Source organism: Leguminivora glycinivorella, chromosome 10 (genome assembly GCF_023078275.1).
Source record: "Leguminivora glycinivorella isolate SPB_JAAS2020 chromosome 10, LegGlyc_1.1, whole genome shotgun sequence".
Taxonomy (NCBI): domain Eukaryota; kingdom Metazoa; phylum Arthropoda; class Insecta; order Lepidoptera; family Tortricidae; genus Leguminivora; species Leguminivora glycinivorella.
The window spans coordinates 5,792,253-5,812,361 of NC_062980.1; the positions used below are offsets into that span (position 1 = coordinate 5,792,253).

General features: G+C 38.0%; 3 protein-coding genes across 4 annotated transcripts in view; 2 read left to right on the plus strand and 1 right to left on the minus strand.

Moving 5' to 3' along the window:
* Positions 1–15,895, plus strand: part of LOC125230136 (differentially expressed in FDCP 6 homolog) — a 30,018-nt gene extending 14,123 nt beyond the window's left edge. The window contains 10 exon segments of the mRNA XM_048135171.1: positions 7,377–7,565; positions 8,225–8,365; positions 10,037–10,227; positions 11,632–11,677; positions 12,271–12,476; positions 12,861–13,056; positions 13,510–13,646; positions 13,906–14,042; positions 14,490–14,614; positions 15,482–15,895. Of these exon segments, the coding sequence (XP_047991128.1) occupies positions 7,377–7,565; positions 8,225–8,365; positions 10,037–10,227; positions 11,632–11,677; positions 12,271–12,476; positions 12,861–13,056; positions 13,510–13,646; positions 13,906–14,042; positions 14,490–14,614; positions 15,482–15,613 (1,500 nt within the window). The 3' untranslated portion in view covers positions 15,614–15,895.
* On the plus strand, positions 489–2,252 carry LOC125230132. 2 transcript variants are annotated; one of them, XR_007177492.1, is made up of 3 exons: positions 489–870; positions 1,368–1,406; positions 1,526–2,115. XR_007177492.1 is itself a non-coding variant. In XM_048135167.1 (3 exons), exons 1-3 carry the CDS (start codon positions 1,299–1,301, stop codon positions 2,140–2,142), a joined length of 384 nt encoding a protein of 127 aa, XP_047991124.1. In that variant the 5' UTR covers positions 1,263–1,298; the 3' UTR covers positions 2,143–2,252. The 2 variants fall into 2 exon arrangements, 1 of the variants encoding a protein (XP_047991124.1); XM_048135167.1 differs by lacking the exon at positions 489–870 and having other exon boundaries at positions 1,263–1,406; positions 1,526–1,636; positions 1,978–2,252.
* A 375-nt stretch (positions 15,896–16,270) lies between the features above and the next one.
* On the minus strand, positions 16,271–18,685 carry LOC125230130 (dynein regulatory complex protein 10-like). The gene is made up of 4 exons (XM_048135164.1): positions 18,583–18,685; positions 17,516–17,645; positions 16,903–17,073; positions 16,271–16,566 (listed from the first exon to the last, which is right to left on the minus strand). The coding sequence occupies exons 1-4, from the start codon at positions 18,672–18,674 to the stop codon at positions 16,348–16,350; spliced, it is 612 nt and encodes a 203-aa protein (XP_047991121.1). The 5' UTR covers positions 18,675–18,685; the 3' UTR covers positions 16,271–16,347.
* Positions 18,686–20,109: the final 1,424 nt, after the last annotated feature.

Sequence of the window (20,109 nt, forward strand, 5' to 3'; positions counted from 1 at the left end):
TTTTCTTGCTGTATTCCCGTCATTGCTACTACCAAAACCGGGTTTGGGTTTGTCCACTATGAGGCCCATCTTTTTTCTAAATTCTTGAAGATTGTTAAATTTTTCCTTATTATCGTTCGAATTCCACGTTCTATAATATTCAAGCAATTGTTGACGTCATTACTAAGGAACGTTAGCTATCTACGACTTGTCATGATGGATCACGTATAGCGTCGACTTACTCACTTAGTGGCTCATTACTCCGAGATAAAGTAACGTAATACGAGGTTTGGGGTCGAGGTGCCACTGTTACAGTTACCGGCATAAATATGTGATCATTTCCACAGACTAAGATATAATAGCCAGACGTAATACGCAGTACTCATTTCTATTGGACGAATTACGCCTCGCGCTTTCCACCTAAGTATACGTGCAACTAGCGCTTTGTTCAACCAAATTTTGGCACGAAAAAAGGCGGCTAATTTGAAAAATGAAGGGCTCAGCGGCAAATTGTTTTCATAAAACGCGTGACATCCTAAACCTTGACATTGTTGGCGGAATCAGAGAACAGAAAAAAACCGTTTAGACATATTTAAATACCTAGTACAATTGATCCTTTCATTACAGTAGTTTCAGCATAGTCGATAAAATACATAGTTTATTTATTTTTGTTTTATTTATTTACACAATCCTTACATATGTTTCAGGATTAAAAAAGAGGATGAATACTGGACTAATAATCTGGTAGAAATTATTAGAAAAAGCAGGAATGAAACTGATTGGTACCCTTCAAATTCAAGCGTGATTTGTAGTGTACATTTTGACGATAATGATTTCTACACCACAGAAGGAGGACGTCTCTATCTTGTGAAAAATGCGATACCAAAGAAGGTATAAATACAGAGTGTAACAAAAATGGTGGTGATCCGTTTAAGGGCGTACTCAGTATCGTATTCTTATCAGGAAAAAGTAGATATTTTTTTTTTCGCTAAAAAAATTTTCACTTTTGTATGAGCCTTATACATATAACATATAAAAAAAAATTTGCGAAAAAAATTTTTTATCCTACTTTTTCCTGCAGGCCTAGCACATGATGGCCGCGGGAGTATGTCGCCGCGAGATAGACTACCTGTCCTTATGTCATTAATACAATTAGACAAAGACGTGTCATCTATCTCGCGGCGACATACTCCCGCGGCCATCATGTGCTAGGCCTACTGATGAGAATACGATACTGAATACGCCCTTAAACGGATCACCACCATTTTTGTTACACCCTGTATACGTTATATTATTATAATATAGAGTATGCACGTAGTATGTATTTCCTAAAAAGCGTTTTAGTAATATTTACAGCGATATTTAATTATAATTTATCGTTATTGCAGTTTTTGGAGCCTTCATGTTTCCAGGAAGAAAACTTAGTTGTAAGTAATATTAGTAATTTAGCAGCCCTCTAAAAATGTGGACTTTTGTTTTGTGCGTCATATATTTTTCTGTTGCTTTTAATGTATAATATAACACAAAAAAATATTTACTGTTTCAGGATTCATCTATACCTACAACGGAATTAAAATCAAGTACCGTGGAATTAGACCAACCTCACACATCTCAGAAACTCAATCTCACTGTGCCTGGATTGCCATTTGAAGCTGAAGTACTACTTTCTCCTTCTTTCTAACGTTAGACGGGCATTTTTCCACTTTCTATAAATAAGTAGATATATTAATACAAATATTATAGAGAATTCTCACACAGATTGGCAGAGTCCCACGACAAGCTCAATAAGGTTTGCGTTGTGGATACCTAGACAACGATATATTTAATATAGGTACAAACACTTAGATACATATAAAACATCCATGACTCAGAAACAAAATATGTATGCGTGCTCATCAAGACATCATACAAGAAATGCCCTTAAATGACGATTCTTTTTTTTTCTTATTACACTTATTATTTTATTATATACATCATTATTATTTTTTATATTTCTAGACTGGAGCCCTGGAGACAAAGAGTACACTCGTGGAAGAAAAAGAAACCTCCGACCCAAAAACTCTCCTCTATGTACAAAAGGCAGGTATCTGTAATACAATAGGTACTTACCGTAAATTAAATGCAACTAAAATATCACTGTTGTTTTATATGTTTTATAAATAACCCATTTATACACTTTTAGGATTCATCCATGACTGTACCACCTGCTTCAAACGAACGACCTTCAAAAAAAGAGTCAGATGTACATTACGTTTCATTTAATAGTTCAGAGATTTTACAACAGGTGTGCTTCAAATTTTATAAGTACCTACTTAGTACATGCATGATATTTCAACAGTAGATTAGTGTAGTGTAGAGTTTCCAGGTAGTTTAGAGGAAGAAACGTAGAGTTTCCACGTAATTAGAGGAAGAAATGTAGTTTTCAGGTAGTTAGAGGAAGAAATGTAGAGTTTCCAGGTAGTTAGAGGAAGAAAATTCCTAGTATACATTACATAAATCCTTTTTTATATTTTTAGAATCCTGATAATAATGAAGCTGCCGATATTGATATAGAAAACCCTTTGTCTGTGTTATACACTCCCAAAAAACGTCGTTTAAAAGAAACAATCATCAAGAAAGATATCCTCATAAGAAACCTACGACAGAAGTTAAGAACTGCCAACCAAAAAATTAAAAGATTACAATCTAAGAATAAATCTTTAAAAGACATTGTAAAAAATTTGAAAGAAAATAATTTGATAGACGCAGATTTATTTGGTAAATTGAATGATGATTTAATAGCGGCCAATTTGTTTAACAATTATAATAGGAAAAAATTAAAGAAAAACATCAAATACTCTCCGATCATAAAAAAATTTTGTCTGACGCTAAACTACTACTCCCCAAAAGCTTACGATTACGTCAGAGATACTTTTAATACATGCCTTCCTCATCGTAAAACTCTGAGTAAGTGGTATGGCAATTTGAAAGGAGATCCAGGATTTACCGAAGAATCTTTTCAGGCTTTGAAAGCAAAAGCAGAAGTTAGTCGAAACAAAACTCTATGCTCATTAGTTTTTGACGAGATAGCAATCAGGCCTCAGCCTCTTTGGGAAGGTAAAAAAAATATTGGGTTGGAGGACATGGGTACAGGGCCAAAAGAAGGTGCTCCTCTGGCGTCACAAGCCCTAGTTTTCCTCATTGTAGGAATAAACAACAAATTTAAACTCCCTCTGGGATACTTTTTAAGTAACTCTTTTTCAGCAGAACAGAAATCAAATTTAATTAAACTATGTCTTACTAAATGTTTTGAGTCCAATATCGATGTAATCTCTCTCACTTGTGATGGCCATGCAACCAACCTGAATGCTCTGCAATTACTAGGATGTAATTTTAAATTAAATGAATTAAAAACAACATTTAATCATCCATGCAATACTTCTCAGGTTGCATGCTTTCTAGATCCTAGCCATGTCATAAAACTTTTAAGAAACACATGGCATTCAAAACAAATTATTGTGGACGGGAATGAAAATAAAATTAAATGGAGCCTCCTACAAAAGCTAACTAAACTTCAGAATGACGAGGGTTTACACTTAGCCAATAAACTGTCAAACAGGCACATCTATTTTCAGAATAATAAAATGAAAGTTAAACTGGCCACTCAAGTTTTTAGTACAAGTGTTGCGACAGCAATGAAAGCTTGCCGAGAAGCACTGGCACTTAATGAATTTCAAGATTCAGAGGCTACAGAGAGCTTTATTAAAAAAATTAACGACATGTTTGACATATTCAACTCCAGGAATTTAACAGATTTTGACTACAAAAAACCAATTTGTCCTCAAAACAAAGATTCAATATTTACATTTTTAGAAGACTTGAAAGACTACATAGTTCAGTTAAAAATAAAACACATGACCAAGCGCAGAGTCAAAATAAATGGTAGGTACAAATATTTAATAACACGTTACTATCAGCCTATATTAGAAGCTCAGTGTAAAACCGGTTTTATTGGAACGATAATAAATATACACAGTTTGAGATATTTATATGAAACATGCATACAAAATGATAAAATCCTTGATTTCCTGCCTACATACAAACTTAGCCAGGATCACCTTGAAATGTTTTTTTCGTCACTTAGAATGCAAGGTGGTTTTAATGATAACCCGAACGTGAAGCAATTTAAAGGAAACTACAGAAAACTCTTAGCGCATTTGGAAATCCGCTGTTCCTCCACAGGAAATTGTGTTCCCATGGAACAAATAGCCATATTAAACTGTACCTCTACTACTCAAGTTATCAACACCACTACGCCAACATATCGACACATCGATGATAGGGATGACACTTGCGATTCTCTAGATTTTATGGAAGAAATCTCTGGCGAAGCCAAAGATCTTGCCAAACGATTAGACGTTGACGACCTAAACAACTTCAAAAAACTGATCATTGGTTACTTGGCAGGTAGCATTGTTCATTATGCATCAAAAAAACTGAAGTGCCAAAAATGTACTGCAAGACTTTCTTGTCATGAGAGACTGAATTTTCATAAACTGATCAACTTAAAAAACAGAGGGGGTCTGCAGTATCCATCCACAGACGTGTACGATATTTGTTGTATATGTGAGGTAGTTATCAGGAAGGTTTGCAAAGAAAACATTAAATTATATAACGATAAGCAATATGAATACATAATGACAAAAATCCAAGAGAAATTTATTGGAAGTGACAGTGTATTTAGGAGTTTAGAAAATGAACACACCTTTGCCGGAATAGAACACAAAATAAGCCTTATTAAATTCGTTGCAGAAAAATATATGTGCATTCGTTTTCACCACATTACGAAATCAGACTATATAACCCGCGCATTTTTAGGTAAAAGACAGAAATTTAGAAAAATAATACAGTTTACTGGTGTATAAATAAAACTTTGTGTGATTTTATTTATTTCCTATTGCCCCAATGGATGCATTGTGATGATTGATAAAACGAGGAGCCTAAACAGATGAGACAGCAGATTTAATTCTATCCACGTATTTATACGAAAGTAACTGTCATAATTTTTTGTTAATATTTAAGTAGGTAATTGTTAGGTAGTTATTATATCAGAATAACGGCACCCTCTTGACACTAATCATATATTTCTGGTCAGGCTTCATTTTGATTTAACATGGTGTTTGCACATGGCACATTTATTTTGAAAAATAATCGGGGTAAATTTGTGTGATATGGTAACACTAAATTGACATCGTCCGCCATTGTACTGTCACAACTGGTCTTCGGGGAAACTCTCTCTGTTATATACTTAACTCTATGATCATTTCTATACTTTGTCACATAAACGTCTTGTTTGAAATGTCATACGAAATTGTCAAACGATTTAAAGCGACAAGGTACAGAAATCATCACTTATTTATGCCGGTGACTGTACACTGAAAGCGAAGATATGGTCAAACAAGTCTTTCTGTTCCGACTATGACTTGCAAACATTCATTACATAATTTTTAAGAAAACAAAACCGCCTTCCTTTGGGGTTCTAATTTATAACAAATTACCAAAAAGCATACTAGAAATAGATCCGAGATTGTTTAAAAATGCCCTCAGAAAGTGGTTGCTGGGGCGCTGTTACTACTCAATCCAAGAATTTATGTCTGATGAAAACCCGTAATGCTCATTGATTATTTTTGCTTAATTTTGACATGTGTAATTTTACTATTATTGTTCCTTTTTTTTTCTTTTTCAATCTTCGTTATTTCCATTAATGTAAAAATAAATTTAAGTTATTTGTTGACTGCTAAATTAATTCAATAATTCTAAAATTTGCATGTTAGCTTTATATTGCATGCCTATCATAGGGTAGAACATAAGGACCTCCTTAAATGTAACACCACACTGACTGTAACAAAACTATGTTCTTGCAATAAATATATTTCTATTTCTATTTCTATTTCTGGTGATAAATACTTTCAAATGTTGGATTATGTTATCAATTCGTCTGTATATTTTTTAATGTTTGTTATTCGATATCTCCGTCATTTCTGAACCAATTTTGAAATTCGGATGATTCTGAAGTACTTACAGATGATAATGATTATCAGAACGGAACTCTAACCAGGGGCGGCTCACTCTTCATCAGCAGTTCCATTGCACCAAATGTCACTGTTCTGGACGTAAGTGCATGCTGTTCTTATAAAAATACCATAGTCACTATAAGTGTGCCGTTCAGATTTTGAGGAGTTCCGTTCTGACCATCATTAGCAGTTCCACTGCACCAAATGACACTGTTCTGGACGTAAGTGCATGCTGTTCTTATAAAAATACCAAAGTCACTATAAGTGTGCCGTTCAGATTTGAGGAGTTCCATTCTGATCATCATCAGGAGTTCCACTGCACCAAATGTCACTGTTCCGTACGTAAATGCGTGCTGTTCCTTTAAAAACACAAAAATCGCCATATGTATACCTTTCAGATTTGAGGAGTTCCCTCGATTTCTCCAGGATCCCACCACCAGAACGGGGTTCTGAGAAAAATGGGACCAATCTGTATGCATATACATTCAATAAAAAAAAAAATTTTCAAAATCGGTCCAGTAACGACGGAGATATCGAGGAACAAACATTAAAAAAAAAAAAAAATACAGACGAATTGAGAACCTCTTCCTTTGAGATTTGGAAGGCGGTTAAAAATCACGTTACCTGCCTACGACTCTCGTGTCTCTCGTGATGAATCACGTATAGAGTCGACTAACATAGTGCCTCTGTGAAAAAGTAACGCAATATGATTTGTTTTGGAATTCAGGTTAAGCCACGGCCACAGTTATTACTTAATAAATAAGACATATTGATTCTTAACCTTGTACCTGCACCTATCAGATAACTCCAGAAAATGTTATTTGACGATCAGACACTTATGACATTTTCTTATAATGAACGCTAGAAACCCAATTAGTTTCTTACAAAAGTTAAAATTACAGATGAAAACAAACAATCAAGAACTAATTGAGAACTGATTAAATTGTATGAACTCATAACGCTATCAGATAGAATATTTTAAAGAACACAAGCTTAACCCTTTGAAAGTCAACACAGCCAGTGCGTGACTCTGTCTCATTACGTGCGATAATTGACACTTCGGAGAAGGCTCTCGATATTTTAAGTACCTACTTTTCGGCTCAAAATGAAAGAGAAACATGTTTGTATAAGGATATTTAAGGGTCTACACTGGCAAATTAAAAAATAGATAAGCTTAGGCCGTGCTTAGGCCCTTGCCCTCAACGTTTAGGGAGACACATTTGTGCAAAAAAAAAACATTACACGGATTTGGGGGGTAAAAGGGAGCAGAAGTTCGCTTTGTAGGTTTTTGTCTTCACAGCATAGATTCCTGATATTTAACTAAAAACCATCTTGATATTACAGGTCCTGACAGCAAACATCGGCACACTCCTCGATTTATACGGAGTAGAGAAAGGCCTCGACCACTTCAAATCGTCTGCTGAGCTGACCTTCGACGAGTTCAAACACTACCTGCAGCATGAGGTCTTCAGCAGCCTGCCCAAAACTACCACCCTACAGGTCGTCAGAGAGTACGAGACGAAGATAAGTGAGGTAAGTCTTTTAATAATGTGAGGGTACAACATCTTGTTCGCAAAAATTTGCCTCCCCTCAACTTATGCGGGGTAGAGAAAGGCCTGGACCACTTCAGGTCGTCTTCAGATCTGACTTTCGACGAGTTCAATCACTACTTGCAGCATCAGGTCTTCAACAGCCTACCGAAACTACCACCCTACAGGTCGTCAGAGAGTATGAGACGAAGATAAGTGAGGTAAGTCTTTTAATAATGTGAGAGATACAACATCTTGTTCGCAAAGGTCTGCCTCCCCTCAACACGGGGGGAGAAAGGCCAGGAACACTTCAAGTCATCTTCAGAGCTGACCTTCGAGGAGTTCAAACACTACAGCGGCCTGCCCAAGACCACCACGCTACATCAGGTCGGTGAGACTGATAAGAACATACGCGGAACAACCATTTTAAATTACTACTTAGTTCAGATGAACTACTTGCCGGTAGCGTGAATATGATCAGCGAGTCTAATATTTGAGAAACCGAGACCTTTCAAATGCCTTAATCTGCATGATCCAGAAGATAAAATATCCAGCTTATTTCGCCGAACTCGAAATACCAATATTCGTACAGTTCTATTGGCGGCGACACGAACACCCTCTATGAAAAACTGTAAGCGGTTAAAAGGTTATTGTTATTTCCAGGTATGCTGGCTGGTATGCCGCAAGCACCACTTGAGCCGCGACAAACCTGTGTTTGACGACGAATCCGTCTTCAAGCTGTTCCGTATATTCTGCCTGCTAGCTGATCTAGTGCAGGATGCTGATGAGCCCGACCGTTATGTGGTAAGATCTATTAGATCATAAATAAAATTAATAAATAATGCAAACATTTAATTTAAGCAACTACAGGGCAAATTGTCGATCGTCTAAATGTAAACTTTCATCATTAAATGCGAGCAAAGTCGCATAATTTCCTTCACTACGCTACCAAAACAAGGACGTGGATGATGTCCGTGACTGAACAAGGCTATAAAAAGCTATAATGATAAGGATAGAAAATTCCAATCCAGTCAATACATAATGAAACGTCATTTAAAAGTCAGGACTTCAAATTTATGAAGCACAAATACAATTATTAATAAAGAAATCATTATGATTAATTACCATTTTAACCCGATAAATAACGAATTTCGTGAGAGGCGTAGAGAAAGCATTCATATCTTTTGTTCAAGCTATCCCACCCACTTTGCCCCAGAAATTAAAGGTTATCCTCATTAAGTTAATCATAAATTACAATCAATAAGTACCAACCTATCATTAAAAGCGCACATAATTTTATCGCTAAAAAGGTTGGCCATGTTTTTGTGGACCTCCCGGGACTTGTGACGTCACGCGTATCAAATGTCCGTGCGTTAATCAGACTTGCTTATGAAAGTCCATGTGGACACCATATGCGGCTGAGAAATGTCGTTGACATTTACAGTCAACGAGATAATAAATATAATTATCTTTTCTCCTCACTAGCTCGGAAACACGTGTTTTGTCCTTTAATACCAGCGGGTAAAAACGCATTTTATCCACTAGTGGGTAAAGTAATTTGACCTTGTATAAAGTCAAATTAACTGCTTTAAAATTGATAAAAGTAGGTGAATCTACTAATAAAGATGATTTACCACCTGTGAAACTACTGGAAGCAGTGATAAACGCATTTTTTGCGTTGTAGTTTCCTCGCTATAGTGAGGCGAAAAGTTTTGTGTTACACTCGGGTGCAAATGTATTTTACTTCTCGTGTGTTAAAAAACTCGCAAGTTCAGGATTCTATTCTCGAACCACTCGCTTCGCTCGTGGTTCAACTATAAAATCCTTTCACTTGCTCGTTTTTCAATTTCACACTCGGCGTTAAAATACAACTTTGCCCCCTTGTATAACAAATAACTATTGTAACTGATATTGTAGTCAATTAAGTTTTGACATAATCGTAGTGTGTAAATGCACGTACTTTTATCGTATGTTATCTAAGTTTTGGACACAAGTAGTGTGTCATATAATAGGTATATTTTATGGACGATGAAAAGGGATTGTTTTTACAAAGTAGTGAGCAGAACAAATCGAAGGAGGAGAAATGTAAAGATTAGGTTTTCAAAATTAGATACGGCGGTGCAATAGACATGAGATAAGCAAATCTCGTCAAGCACCGTCTCCTCAAACCATCTCTAATAATGTACCTATAGTTAGACTTCATTATTAATTCAGTATCATAACGGAATATCAGTAACCAACTAACCATCTCTTTGAATCGCGCAGTATTCAATAATCTGTCTGCGTAGCCGAATGCACAAATGCTCACGAAACGCTCACGATAATATTTCTTTCGTAGCTATCTATCTCTATCGCTTTTGCGTATTGGCATAACAGAGCCGGAGTACATTTCTATCTATTTCGCATCGCAGAAATGCCATTCGGCTACGGGGCCTGGTGAACTTCAAACCAAACCAATGTTTTCATGTTCCCCAGGTTGTCCTCCAGCCATCAGAAGCCGGCATCGTTGCCGAACAACTAGTCCACTGCTTAGGCCTCCGCTGGGACGCAGCCGACTGGGAGGCCCTAGGAGCCTCCATCGGACATTTCAAGTGGCCCGCGTTCTTGGCGGTTCTTGAAGCCAAGTATTGCTGCGAACAGCTGCATGCGGCTGCTTTAGTTGAAGCCGTTGCACACAGGCGGATTTTCTTAAATTTATGGCCAAAAGTCTATGGTATCAAATCAACTATAATGGTCACGTGACTTTATTTTTCTAATCTGTATGCTTCTTAGCATTTAATGACAGTCCGCATGACAATTTAAATGAACGTTTTCAATACTACCCACACTAACAAAGTATCGACTTCTGATCAAAGACTAATTACTTGTTAAAGATAAGTTTATTTATATAAGATATTATCTTATTTTAATGTGTTCAGTGCAATTTATATTATGGATTGTGAAGCTGGAGGTATGTACCTATGTTTTAATATAAATGGATATACTTTTAAGTTTGTCTGCACACAAGAAAAAAAAAGTTTATTTACAATCGGAGTTACGCTTGCCGGATGCTTATATTATGCTACAAAGTTATAAATTCAATAGAATTCCGCTATTGCGTAAAGATTTTAACAAAACACAACGTATTAGCTAAACTTTTTTGATAGTTTATATTGCTAATACGTGCTACTCTGTTTTTTATTAGTCAATTATCAAGTTGAAGTAGAAATCACGAAAATATTTAGTTTTTATTTTTTCTTTGTTTTTAGGTTCATCTTCTCAGGATATCATCATAAGCCGTCAACAATTGCTTGAATATTATAGAACGTGGAATTCGAACGATAATAAGGAAAAATTTAACAATCTTCAAGAATTTAGAAAAAAGATGGGCCTCATAGTGGACAAACCCAAACCCGGTTTTGGTAGTAGCAATGACGGGAATACAGCAAGAAAATTTTTTCATTCTTTCGAAGATTCAGCTGAAATTACTGGCATAAACAAAAATTTAATATATCGATTTCTTATAATCCTTTTGGCTCTCACAAGTACGTTTCCAGTCAACCCAAATAAATTTAAAATTTATTGTGCAAAGACAGCTGTTGTCTTTATCAAACACTATCCATGGTACCCCCTACCAACAACTGCACACAAAATCTTATTTCATGGCCATAAAATAATAAGAAATTGTATAGTGCCTTTAGGATTACTCTCAGAAGAAGCTCAAGAATCCAGAAATAAGGACATAAAAATGTATAGAGAACGCTATTCGAGAAAATTCACTCGAATCCAAAACATAGAAGATGTGTTCAATAACCTTCTAGTATCATCTGATCCTTACATAACGGATATTTCACGAAAACATTACAAACAAGATACAAAAATAAATGATTATCCAAAAGAATTAAAGTATTTATTGGACATGTAAGAAAACATAACTAATAAAATATAGAAAAAAAATTGCAACAGTAAATCGAACATAAATAAAGCTGTAGTTTAATTTAATTGTGTTTTTATTTTATTATTTCAGCGTTTCTAACGTTTCCTTCAATCCATTAGTTTTGGCCAGAAATTTAAGAAAATCCGCCTGTGTGCGTTGATGAGATATACGATGTGTTTATCGAGGATATTATTAAGAAGGTATGTAGGTTGGTAAATATGACCAAATTGAGAAACCCACCTCAGTCAAACTATAATGCGAGTCGCTGGGAGCTTTCATCGGGCACTTCAAGTGACATTAGTAGCAGTTCTAGGTCTTGGGATCAAGTACTTATGTAACTGTAAGCATGCGGATTATAACTATAATCAGAAAAATCTAGAATTTACTCGTAAGTTGCTCCACTTGCTCCGCTCAGCTCTATATCTGTCCCATTTAACCACGGGCCATTTTTTTTTTCAAAGTTGTCCACCCCGCTTTTTTTGTAACATGGATATTTTTTACGCGATTCATAGTCGCGAGGTCTTTCGATCCTGATAGGAGAAAAAAATGTCCCAAGATTTCCATACATTTTTCAAACCTTCCATTCCGTTACCGCCATACAAAATGTATGAAAAAATGGTAACGGAATGGCAAAAAACCTTGGGACATTTTTTTCTCCTATTAGGATTGAAAGAGCTCGCGATTCTGAGTGGAAACCACATAAAAAATTCCAAATAAAAACAAGTGGGGTGGACAACTTGGAAAAAATGGCCCGCTTAGGACACTTAGACATTATTTCTTCGTAATTTTTCAGGGCTACCTGTTCAAACGAGGGTACCTGCTGCCAACCATGCGCGAATACTGGTGTGTGCTACAGCCCTGTGCCCTCACATACTACAAGAGCTCGGCGCAGAGAGAACAATGTGGTCAGTTCTATTCTTAACTTACTGCCACTCTTACCACTGCAATGAAATCATCATCCTCCTTGCGTTATCCCAGCATTTGCCACGGCTCACAGGAGCCTGGGGTCCGCTTTGACAACTAATCCCGAGGTTAACCCGAAGGGTAAACTAGACCTTATTGGAATTAGTCCGGTTTCCTCACGATGTTTTCCTTCCCCGAAAAGCGACTGGCAAATATCAAATGACATTTCGCACATAAATTCCGAAAAATTCATTGGTGCGAAAGCACGTACTTACCGCTAGGCTACCAGCTGCAATGAAAGCTGGCAGAAAATCTTGCTGCCTTTGCTGTTTCGTTTCTCTTATTCAATAGGATCTTCTGATGGTTCACTGCGGCCGCCTACACATGATGATGAATGAGTGCTTAAGCTTAAAACTGTAACTTACGTAGAATCGAGAGAGTAGGTACTTGTTCATTGTTATGAATAATATTGTTAATTTCTTTCAGGAGTCGTCTCCAATGGGTATCAGCGCTAAAGCAAGCGGCGGCAGTATCAGGCGGGGCGGAAGGCTATCAGCGAAGGGCGCGGGCAGGAAGACGAGGGGCGGGCGCGCGGAGGGAACGCGAAGCGCGTGAAACTCGTGCGAGGCTGCAGCATGAAGTTCGTGCGCGATTAGCAGCAGAAGCGCAGGCGCAGGTGAGAACAACGGGTAACAGTATTAAGGGGGTGTTGATTGAAGTAAATGGGCAATGTATATGGAAGACATAGTGCGGAAGAGCGGGGGGAATGCGAAGCGCTTGAAACTCGAGCGAGATTGCGCAGGTGAGGACAATTAGTAATTACAGACGGTTCGATAATGTCGGCGATACTATACCATCAATCAATTGGTGAAATCCAGCGTGAGGCGCCTGAGACTAGTACGGAACTATCGGTGAGGTTGTTCCACATGAGGTGGAATCACTTGGTATACTTCCAACTCTCCGTTTTGTGACCACCTCGACTAAATTTGCCCATTTACGAATAGGTACTTGACAAGCATAAAAGTACCTACTTGTTATCCATTAGGTTAGCAACCTCACATTAAAGCAGAAGAAAAACATTACTTACGTTAAAATTGTTGATGAAGCATCTATTGAAATTTATTTGCAGGAGTTAGCAGAACTGGCACAACAGGACAACAAAAAACTGGAAGAATTAAAAACAACGCAAACAGAACTAGAACGGCTTCTACAGGAAGAGACTCAAGCAAAACGAGACGAAGAGATCGTTCGAGCTCTTCAGGCTAGGTAATCACCACCAAGGGAGAAATGGGTTCTCAAAACTGAAAGTTACAATTTACAAGCGGAAGTCTCTTTCGTGGGGCCGATTTATCGAAGCTACAAGTTACAATTTACAAGCGGTAAATTGTAACTTGTAGCTTCTTGTATTTAATGTCTAATATGACAAGTTGGAAACAGACTTCCGCTTGTAATTTGTAACTTTCAGTTTTGAGAAATGGGCCCCTGGTCACCAGAAACTGGTACATATTATAATTTTACCTTTCAGAGTTTTAGCTGAAGAATGGGAGAGAAGAGAAGAACTAGAAAGACTCCAAGAAGAGCAGAATAGAATGCTGGAGGAAGAGCGTCTAAAACGAAAACAATTTGAAAAACTTCAGGCTGAAAAGGAAGCTCAATACAGAGGTAAGACAAACATGGGAACATAAGGCTTGAGATTGACAACACTTCGCAAACCCAAGGTATGATAATTATTGTTTAGTATCCGGACTTTCTAGTTATTACTTTAAAGTAATAACTAGAAAACATGTAATAATAAAACAAAATTGGTTATGAATAAAGGGCTTTAATATAATAAATCCGGACTTTAGGTACGAATTCCCAGATTCTAATTTGCCTACATTCCTAAATGGGGCAGGCAGAGCACATATAACGACTCAATTTTCAGTGGAACTCTTAGCAATTACAGAACGCGGAAACGAAAAACGAAACGAAAGAACGAAATTGTGATATTGCAAAAGTTGCTAGCTCATCGCCTACACCACAACTGAACCCATAAATTACAGCTCATTTCTGTGACACCCACGGGAAAAAGTAAATGCAAAAAATAGAGTGATTAATTAATGTTTTCAGAAGCAGAAAAACGTCTTAAAGAGTTGGAGGAGGAGAAAAGAAGACTCGACCAGGAGCTTAAAGCAGCTCAGCAGAAGATATCCAAGACTGACCACACTGCGAAGGCTTTGCACGTACAACTCAGAGTAAGAAATTGTTTTTGCGCTTACTCTTAGACCTAGGTACTACAGAGACCGTATGTGTAGCTTTTATCTCTTTAATCCTTATGAAAATGGAGGGTTAACCCTCGGGTTAACCCAGCATTTTAGATGGAATTTGACAGTTGATAGCCCACTAACCCTGAGTAAGGCACTGGTCCCATCGGGAGCTAGTAAGCTATGAGCTATTGGCTATAAAAACGAACAAAAGATAAGCACTCCCGTGCAAATAAAAGAGACACGGCGATTTTGATAGCTCACCGCTGGGCGAGTAACTATAAACATCGCCGTGTCTCTTTTATTTGCACAGGAGCGTCTATCTTTTGTTCGTTTTTATAGCCGATAGCTCATAGCTTACTAGCTCGCGGTGGGACCAGTGCCTTAAGTGGTTGGGCCTTAGAAGCACCAACGAAATTTTGGTGAAATCATTACCTAAGTCCGTTTTCACATTATCCGATCCGATATCAGATCCAAGAGAAAAAATCAAAGATGATTTAATGTTCAATATCCAAGATGGCGCCTGTAATGCTTAGGATATCGGTCCTACATCCGATATCGGATCGGATAGTGTGAAAACGCACTAATGGTACTTGTAAAATCTCGACCATCTCTCCCACCATGTATTCCGTCACTCTAAAGCAGATATAAACTTACTAGCTTTTTCCCGCGGCTTCGCTCGCGTTAGAAAGAGACAAAAAGTAGCCTATGTCACTCTCCATCCCTTCAACTATCTCCACTTAAAAATCACGTCAATTCGTCGCTCCGTTTTGCCGTGAAAGACGGACAAACAAACAGACACACACACTTTCCCATTTATAATATTAGTATGAATATCACGTATGCTTTTGGTTACAGGATTTGAAACCAGCAGTATTAAGGTCTCGCCGAGCCGTGTCCTTCATGCCAACCACCAAGAGTTCCTCCGACACGCTCATCGACCTCAGAGCCATACACTGCAAGGTCTTCGACGATGAAGACAATTTATGATCTGATTAAACACTCTTAGTCTTAGTTATCCTCCTTGCGTTATCCCGGCATTCGCCACGGCTCACGGAAACCTGGGGCCCGTTTAATATTTAAACTAAGTATGAAATATAATTATTACCTATGCATTTTACTACGAAAAACCCAACTTTTGTTTCTGTGGTACGTTTATGAAAATATAGGCAACTTGTAATCTGAGCTATATAATATAATACTTAATTACAGCGTAGCAAATCTTTAATATAGCCTACCAATTATTTGGTTAAATAAATTTGAATGTTTTTATTCATATTGTTTTATTATATTACTTTATAAACTATAAAATAAGAAATAACCTAGTACATTATAATCAAAAATTAAATTAAAAAGTAACTTTAAATATGCTACCTACTCATAACAAAATTAAATCTTTAAAAATCAACTAACTTCTCACTGTGTTTCGTTGCTTTGCGCGTGTGGCTAATGAGGAAGCACACTCAAAGGTTATGACAGATGACGCCACCTTATTAGTCCATTGCACAGATAAAGAATTTCATACGTGAGAGCGAGGAGATAATATATTTTTCTCTCACACATATGAAAGACAATGGCACTTGCACAGGCGCCGCCTGGCGGGATAAAATGTCAGTGTGCCTCCTCATTGTACTAACATCATGACAATCAGCATCTCCAAATGGCCACAGATCAAAGGTTATACTTACCACAGCTCCTACACAACTCCAATCTAGACCCAAATATTATTGGCCTTCAGCTGGAGTTTCTCCGCCTTCTTGCGGCTTGCCTTCTTTCGGTTGATTCTTGGCTTCCAGCTTGGCAGCTTTGGCGGCTGCCTTTGCCTCAGCTTTCTCTTTTTTCGCTTGTTTCGCGGCTGCTGCAGCAGCCTTCTTAGCTTCAATTTCTGCTTTCCTTTCCGCTGCTTCTCTTTCAGCTTCCATTTTCTTCCTTAGTCTGTTCAACTAGAATTCGAAAACGTTTAGACGTTAAAATTATACTTTTTGTTTCAAACGATTGCGAAAATCATTACCATTCCTTTTACAGGCATATTATATTAAATATGTTCTGTTACTGACGGCCCTAGTGCAAGATTCATACAATATACCCTACATTTCCTAACTTTCTGTGTTGATGTGAGTTAACAACATTCAATACCAGACAAAATATGGCGCACTATGTCAGAAACCGCTTGCTTGTTTGGAGAGAACACGCCCAGCGGGTTCTCCGGCATCTGAGCAAAGTTTACGAGTGCCCACCAGGTGGGTTCTTGGTTGCAAAAGTGTTAAAAACAAAATTACCTTCTTCTTCTCAGCTCGGTTCGACAGAGTAGTCCTCCACGCGACTTGTATAACCCTCGCGGCGTGCTCAATGATGAACGCGTTCAGCTTATTCGTCATCTCCTGGTGGTACTCGGCTTCTCGTTCTGCCATCAGTGGCTCGAACTCTTTGTTTTGGTTGTCTAATTTAATCTGTGGAGACAATGGCATTGCTTGATGAATAGGGTCTAGTAGGAAGTCCTTTCATATTAAACTATTACTATTTGATGAGTTGTCATTTGATATGATGTGCCATTTTGGGGAAGAAAGCACACTTGAGAAAGAAAACAAACATTTTGAGGAAACCGAACTAAATCCTATTTTGCCAAATAAACAATGTATGATCCTAATACTCCTAATTAATTAACATGGCGCAGTCGGTAGGATCCGAACCTACGTTCCCAAAAGGAATCTGATTTCCATTCAGAAACAGCAGAAATATAACGTCAGGCCGTCCTTTTCATACTACTAATTTGTTATCGAGATAGGGGATATCGCACCGATGCGATAGTTTATCACACTCTAGTGCTACGCCTGCTTGAACTTGTTGCCAAAGTTTCTCATGAACAGTACCAAATGGCAGAGGAAGAATTACCTTAAGGTTTTCGATCTGTTCGACCTCGTCTTCGTACATCTTGGTCAGATCATCCAGTTCTTCCTGCTTAGCGGACATTTCCACGTCATACTTCTGCAGCCAAGACTGCAGTTGGGTTTCGCATTTCCTTCTGAAAATGTTAGAATAAAAATATAATGGCCTATTTTGCCACATGGTGGCAAACAAAGATACGGCCCGCCTGTTGGTAACCAGTCATCGTAGCCAATTGACGCTTGCGAAGATGTTGCCAGAGATGTTACATACGATCGATATACAATATCATCTATAAGAAACGATTAATTACCTAAATTTGTTTTTCATCATGCAGAAACATCTGCGAGCGATATTACATATTTTTAAATTAAAGGAAAAATGGAAAAAATTTACACCTCCGGCAGGACTCGAACCTGCGACCTCTGGCCTTGCCGGGGCCATCCCGCTTCCAACTGCGCCACGGAGGCCTGCTGGATGTGTGCGAATTTATCCATGCCTTCCCTCAATTCTCAACCGCCCTAGGGTGGCGTTATAGCAAACATCTACTCGTAAGAATAGATGTTAACAGGCACTGAAGTCTCAATTTACATTGAGAATTTGCCAGTAACAATGTTCTACCCATACTAAATTTGTTTTTTATCATGCAGAAACGTCTGCGAGCGATATTAGATATTTTTAAATTAAAGGAAAAATGGATAAAATTTACACCTCTGGCAGGACTCGAACCTGCGACCTCTGGCCTTGCCGGGGCCATCGCGCTTCCAACTGCGCCACGGAGACCTGCTAGATGTGTGCGAATTTATCCAAGAATTTATCCAAGGGCAGAGGTCGCAGGTTCGAGTCCTGCCGGAGGTGTGAATTTTTCCATTTTTCCTTTAATTTAAAAATATGATTAATTACCTACTTTATTATTTACTGTAACGTATAACGTTTTGCCAAATCTGAACTGAAAACTAGGCGAGAATTTCAATTTTTCTATAGTCAGTCGATGATTAGATATCCTTACCTAGGCAAAGCTAGACGAAACGGCAGTAGTTTTCGAAATTACCCACCTGAAGACACGAAGTTCTTACCTGCGATCCCGCAGTTGTTTCTCAGCCAACAGACTGTGATGAAGCAAGGCGTGATAAGCATCTTGGCTCTCAATCTCTTCCTCTTTCAGCATCTGGTACTTGACCGTGTGCGCTCGAGTGGCTAGCACCATTTGGCGTTCAGAGTCGAGGCTGCAAGGGTGTCAGATTTTCATAAAGAAATGCCTATAATGGTCTTATCCGTTCGAGCTTTGTCTACTAATTAGTTAGTTATCCCGCCTCATAAAAACCCACAACCGCTTTTTTAGGGTTCCGTAGTCAACTAGGAACCCTTATAGTTTCGCCATGTCTGTCTGTCCGTCCGTCCGTCCGTCCGTCCGTCCGTCCGTCCGTCCGTCCGTCCGTCCGTCCGTCCGTCCGTCCGTCCGTCCGCGGATAATCTCAGTAACCGTAAGCACTAGATAGCTGAAATTTGGTACCAATATGTATATCAATCACGCCAACAAAGTGCAAAAATAAAAAGTGGAAAAAAATGTTTTATTAGGGTACCCCCCCTACATGTAAAGTGGGGGCTGATATTTTTTTTCATTCTAACCCCAACGTGTGATATATTGTTGGATAGGTATTTAAAAATGAATAAGGGCTTACTAAGATCGTTTTTTGATAATATTAATATTTTCGGAAATAATCACTCCTAAAGGAAAAAAAAGTGCGTCCCCCCCCGTCTAACTTTTGAACTATATGTTTAAAAAATATGAAAAAAATCACAAAAGTAGAACTTTATAAAGACTTTCTAGGAAAATTGTTTTGAACTTGAGAGGTTCAGTAGTTTTTGAGAAAAATACGAAAAACTACGGAACCCTACACTGAGCGTGGCCCGACACGCTCTTGGCCGGTTTTTATGCTATGAGTACAAAAACCTAACATTCTGTAATACCTCGAGTTTTACAAAATGGACTAGCCCGATTCTGCTTCAAAAACTTGTTAATTCACCAAAAACCAAATAATAATTTGTATTATTACTAGCTTTTGTCCGCGGCTTCGCTCGCGTTAGAAAGAGACAAAAAGTAGCCTATTTCACTCTCCATCCCTTCAACTATTTCCACCTAAAAAATCACGTCAATTCGTCGCTCCGTTTTGCTGTGAAAGACGGACAAACAAACAAACACATACACTTTCCCATTTATAATATTAGTATTGGATCTCTATGATATGATATTATTTGGATTTACCCATGAATATTGTTTATGATGTTCTGTCAATGCAAAACACGGATCTATGCTCTCTGTCAATATCAATGGTGTCAATGATTGAAATAAAACAACCCTGGGGATATTATATTTTGTATAATCAAACTAGGCGTGTGACTTGTTCACTTTTCCACTATAAATATCTAGGTCATCATCCTCCTTGCGTTATCCCGGCATTTGCCACGGCTCATGGGAGCCTAGGGTCCGCTTTGACAACTAATCCCAAGATTTGGCGTAGGCACTAGTTTTACGAAAACGACTGCCATCTGACCTGCCAACCCGAAGGGTAACTAGGCCTTATTGGAATTAGTCCAGTTTC

Excerpts from the sequence above, each read along its gene's own strand:
- LOC125230132 (XM_048135167.1), top strand. The coding sequence starts at position 1,299 with ATGTATTTCCTAAAAAGCGTTTTAGTAATATTTACAGCGATATTTAAT. Across the intron at positions 1,407-1,525 it reads TCCAGGAAGAAAACTTAGTT|GATTCATCTATACCTACAAC; the intron begins GTAAGTAATATT and ends TTACTGTTTCAG. Across the intron at positions 1,637-1,977 it reads GATTGCCATTTGAAGCTGAA|ACTGGAGCCCTGGAGACAAA; the intron begins GTACTACTTTCT and ends TTATATTTCTAG.
- LOC125230130 (XM_048135164.1), bottom strand. The coding sequence starts at position 18,674 with ATGCTGAAAGAGGAAGAGATTGAGAGCCAAGATGCTTATCACGCCTTG. Across the intron at positions 17,646-18,582 it reads AAACAACTGCGGGATCGCAG|AAGGAAATGCGAAACCCAAC; the intron begins GTAAGAACTTCG and ends TAACATTTTCAG. Across the intron at positions 17,074-17,515 it reads AACAGATCGAAAACCTTAAG|ATTAAATTAGACAACCAAAA; the intron begins GTAATTCTTCCT and ends TTGTCTCCACAG.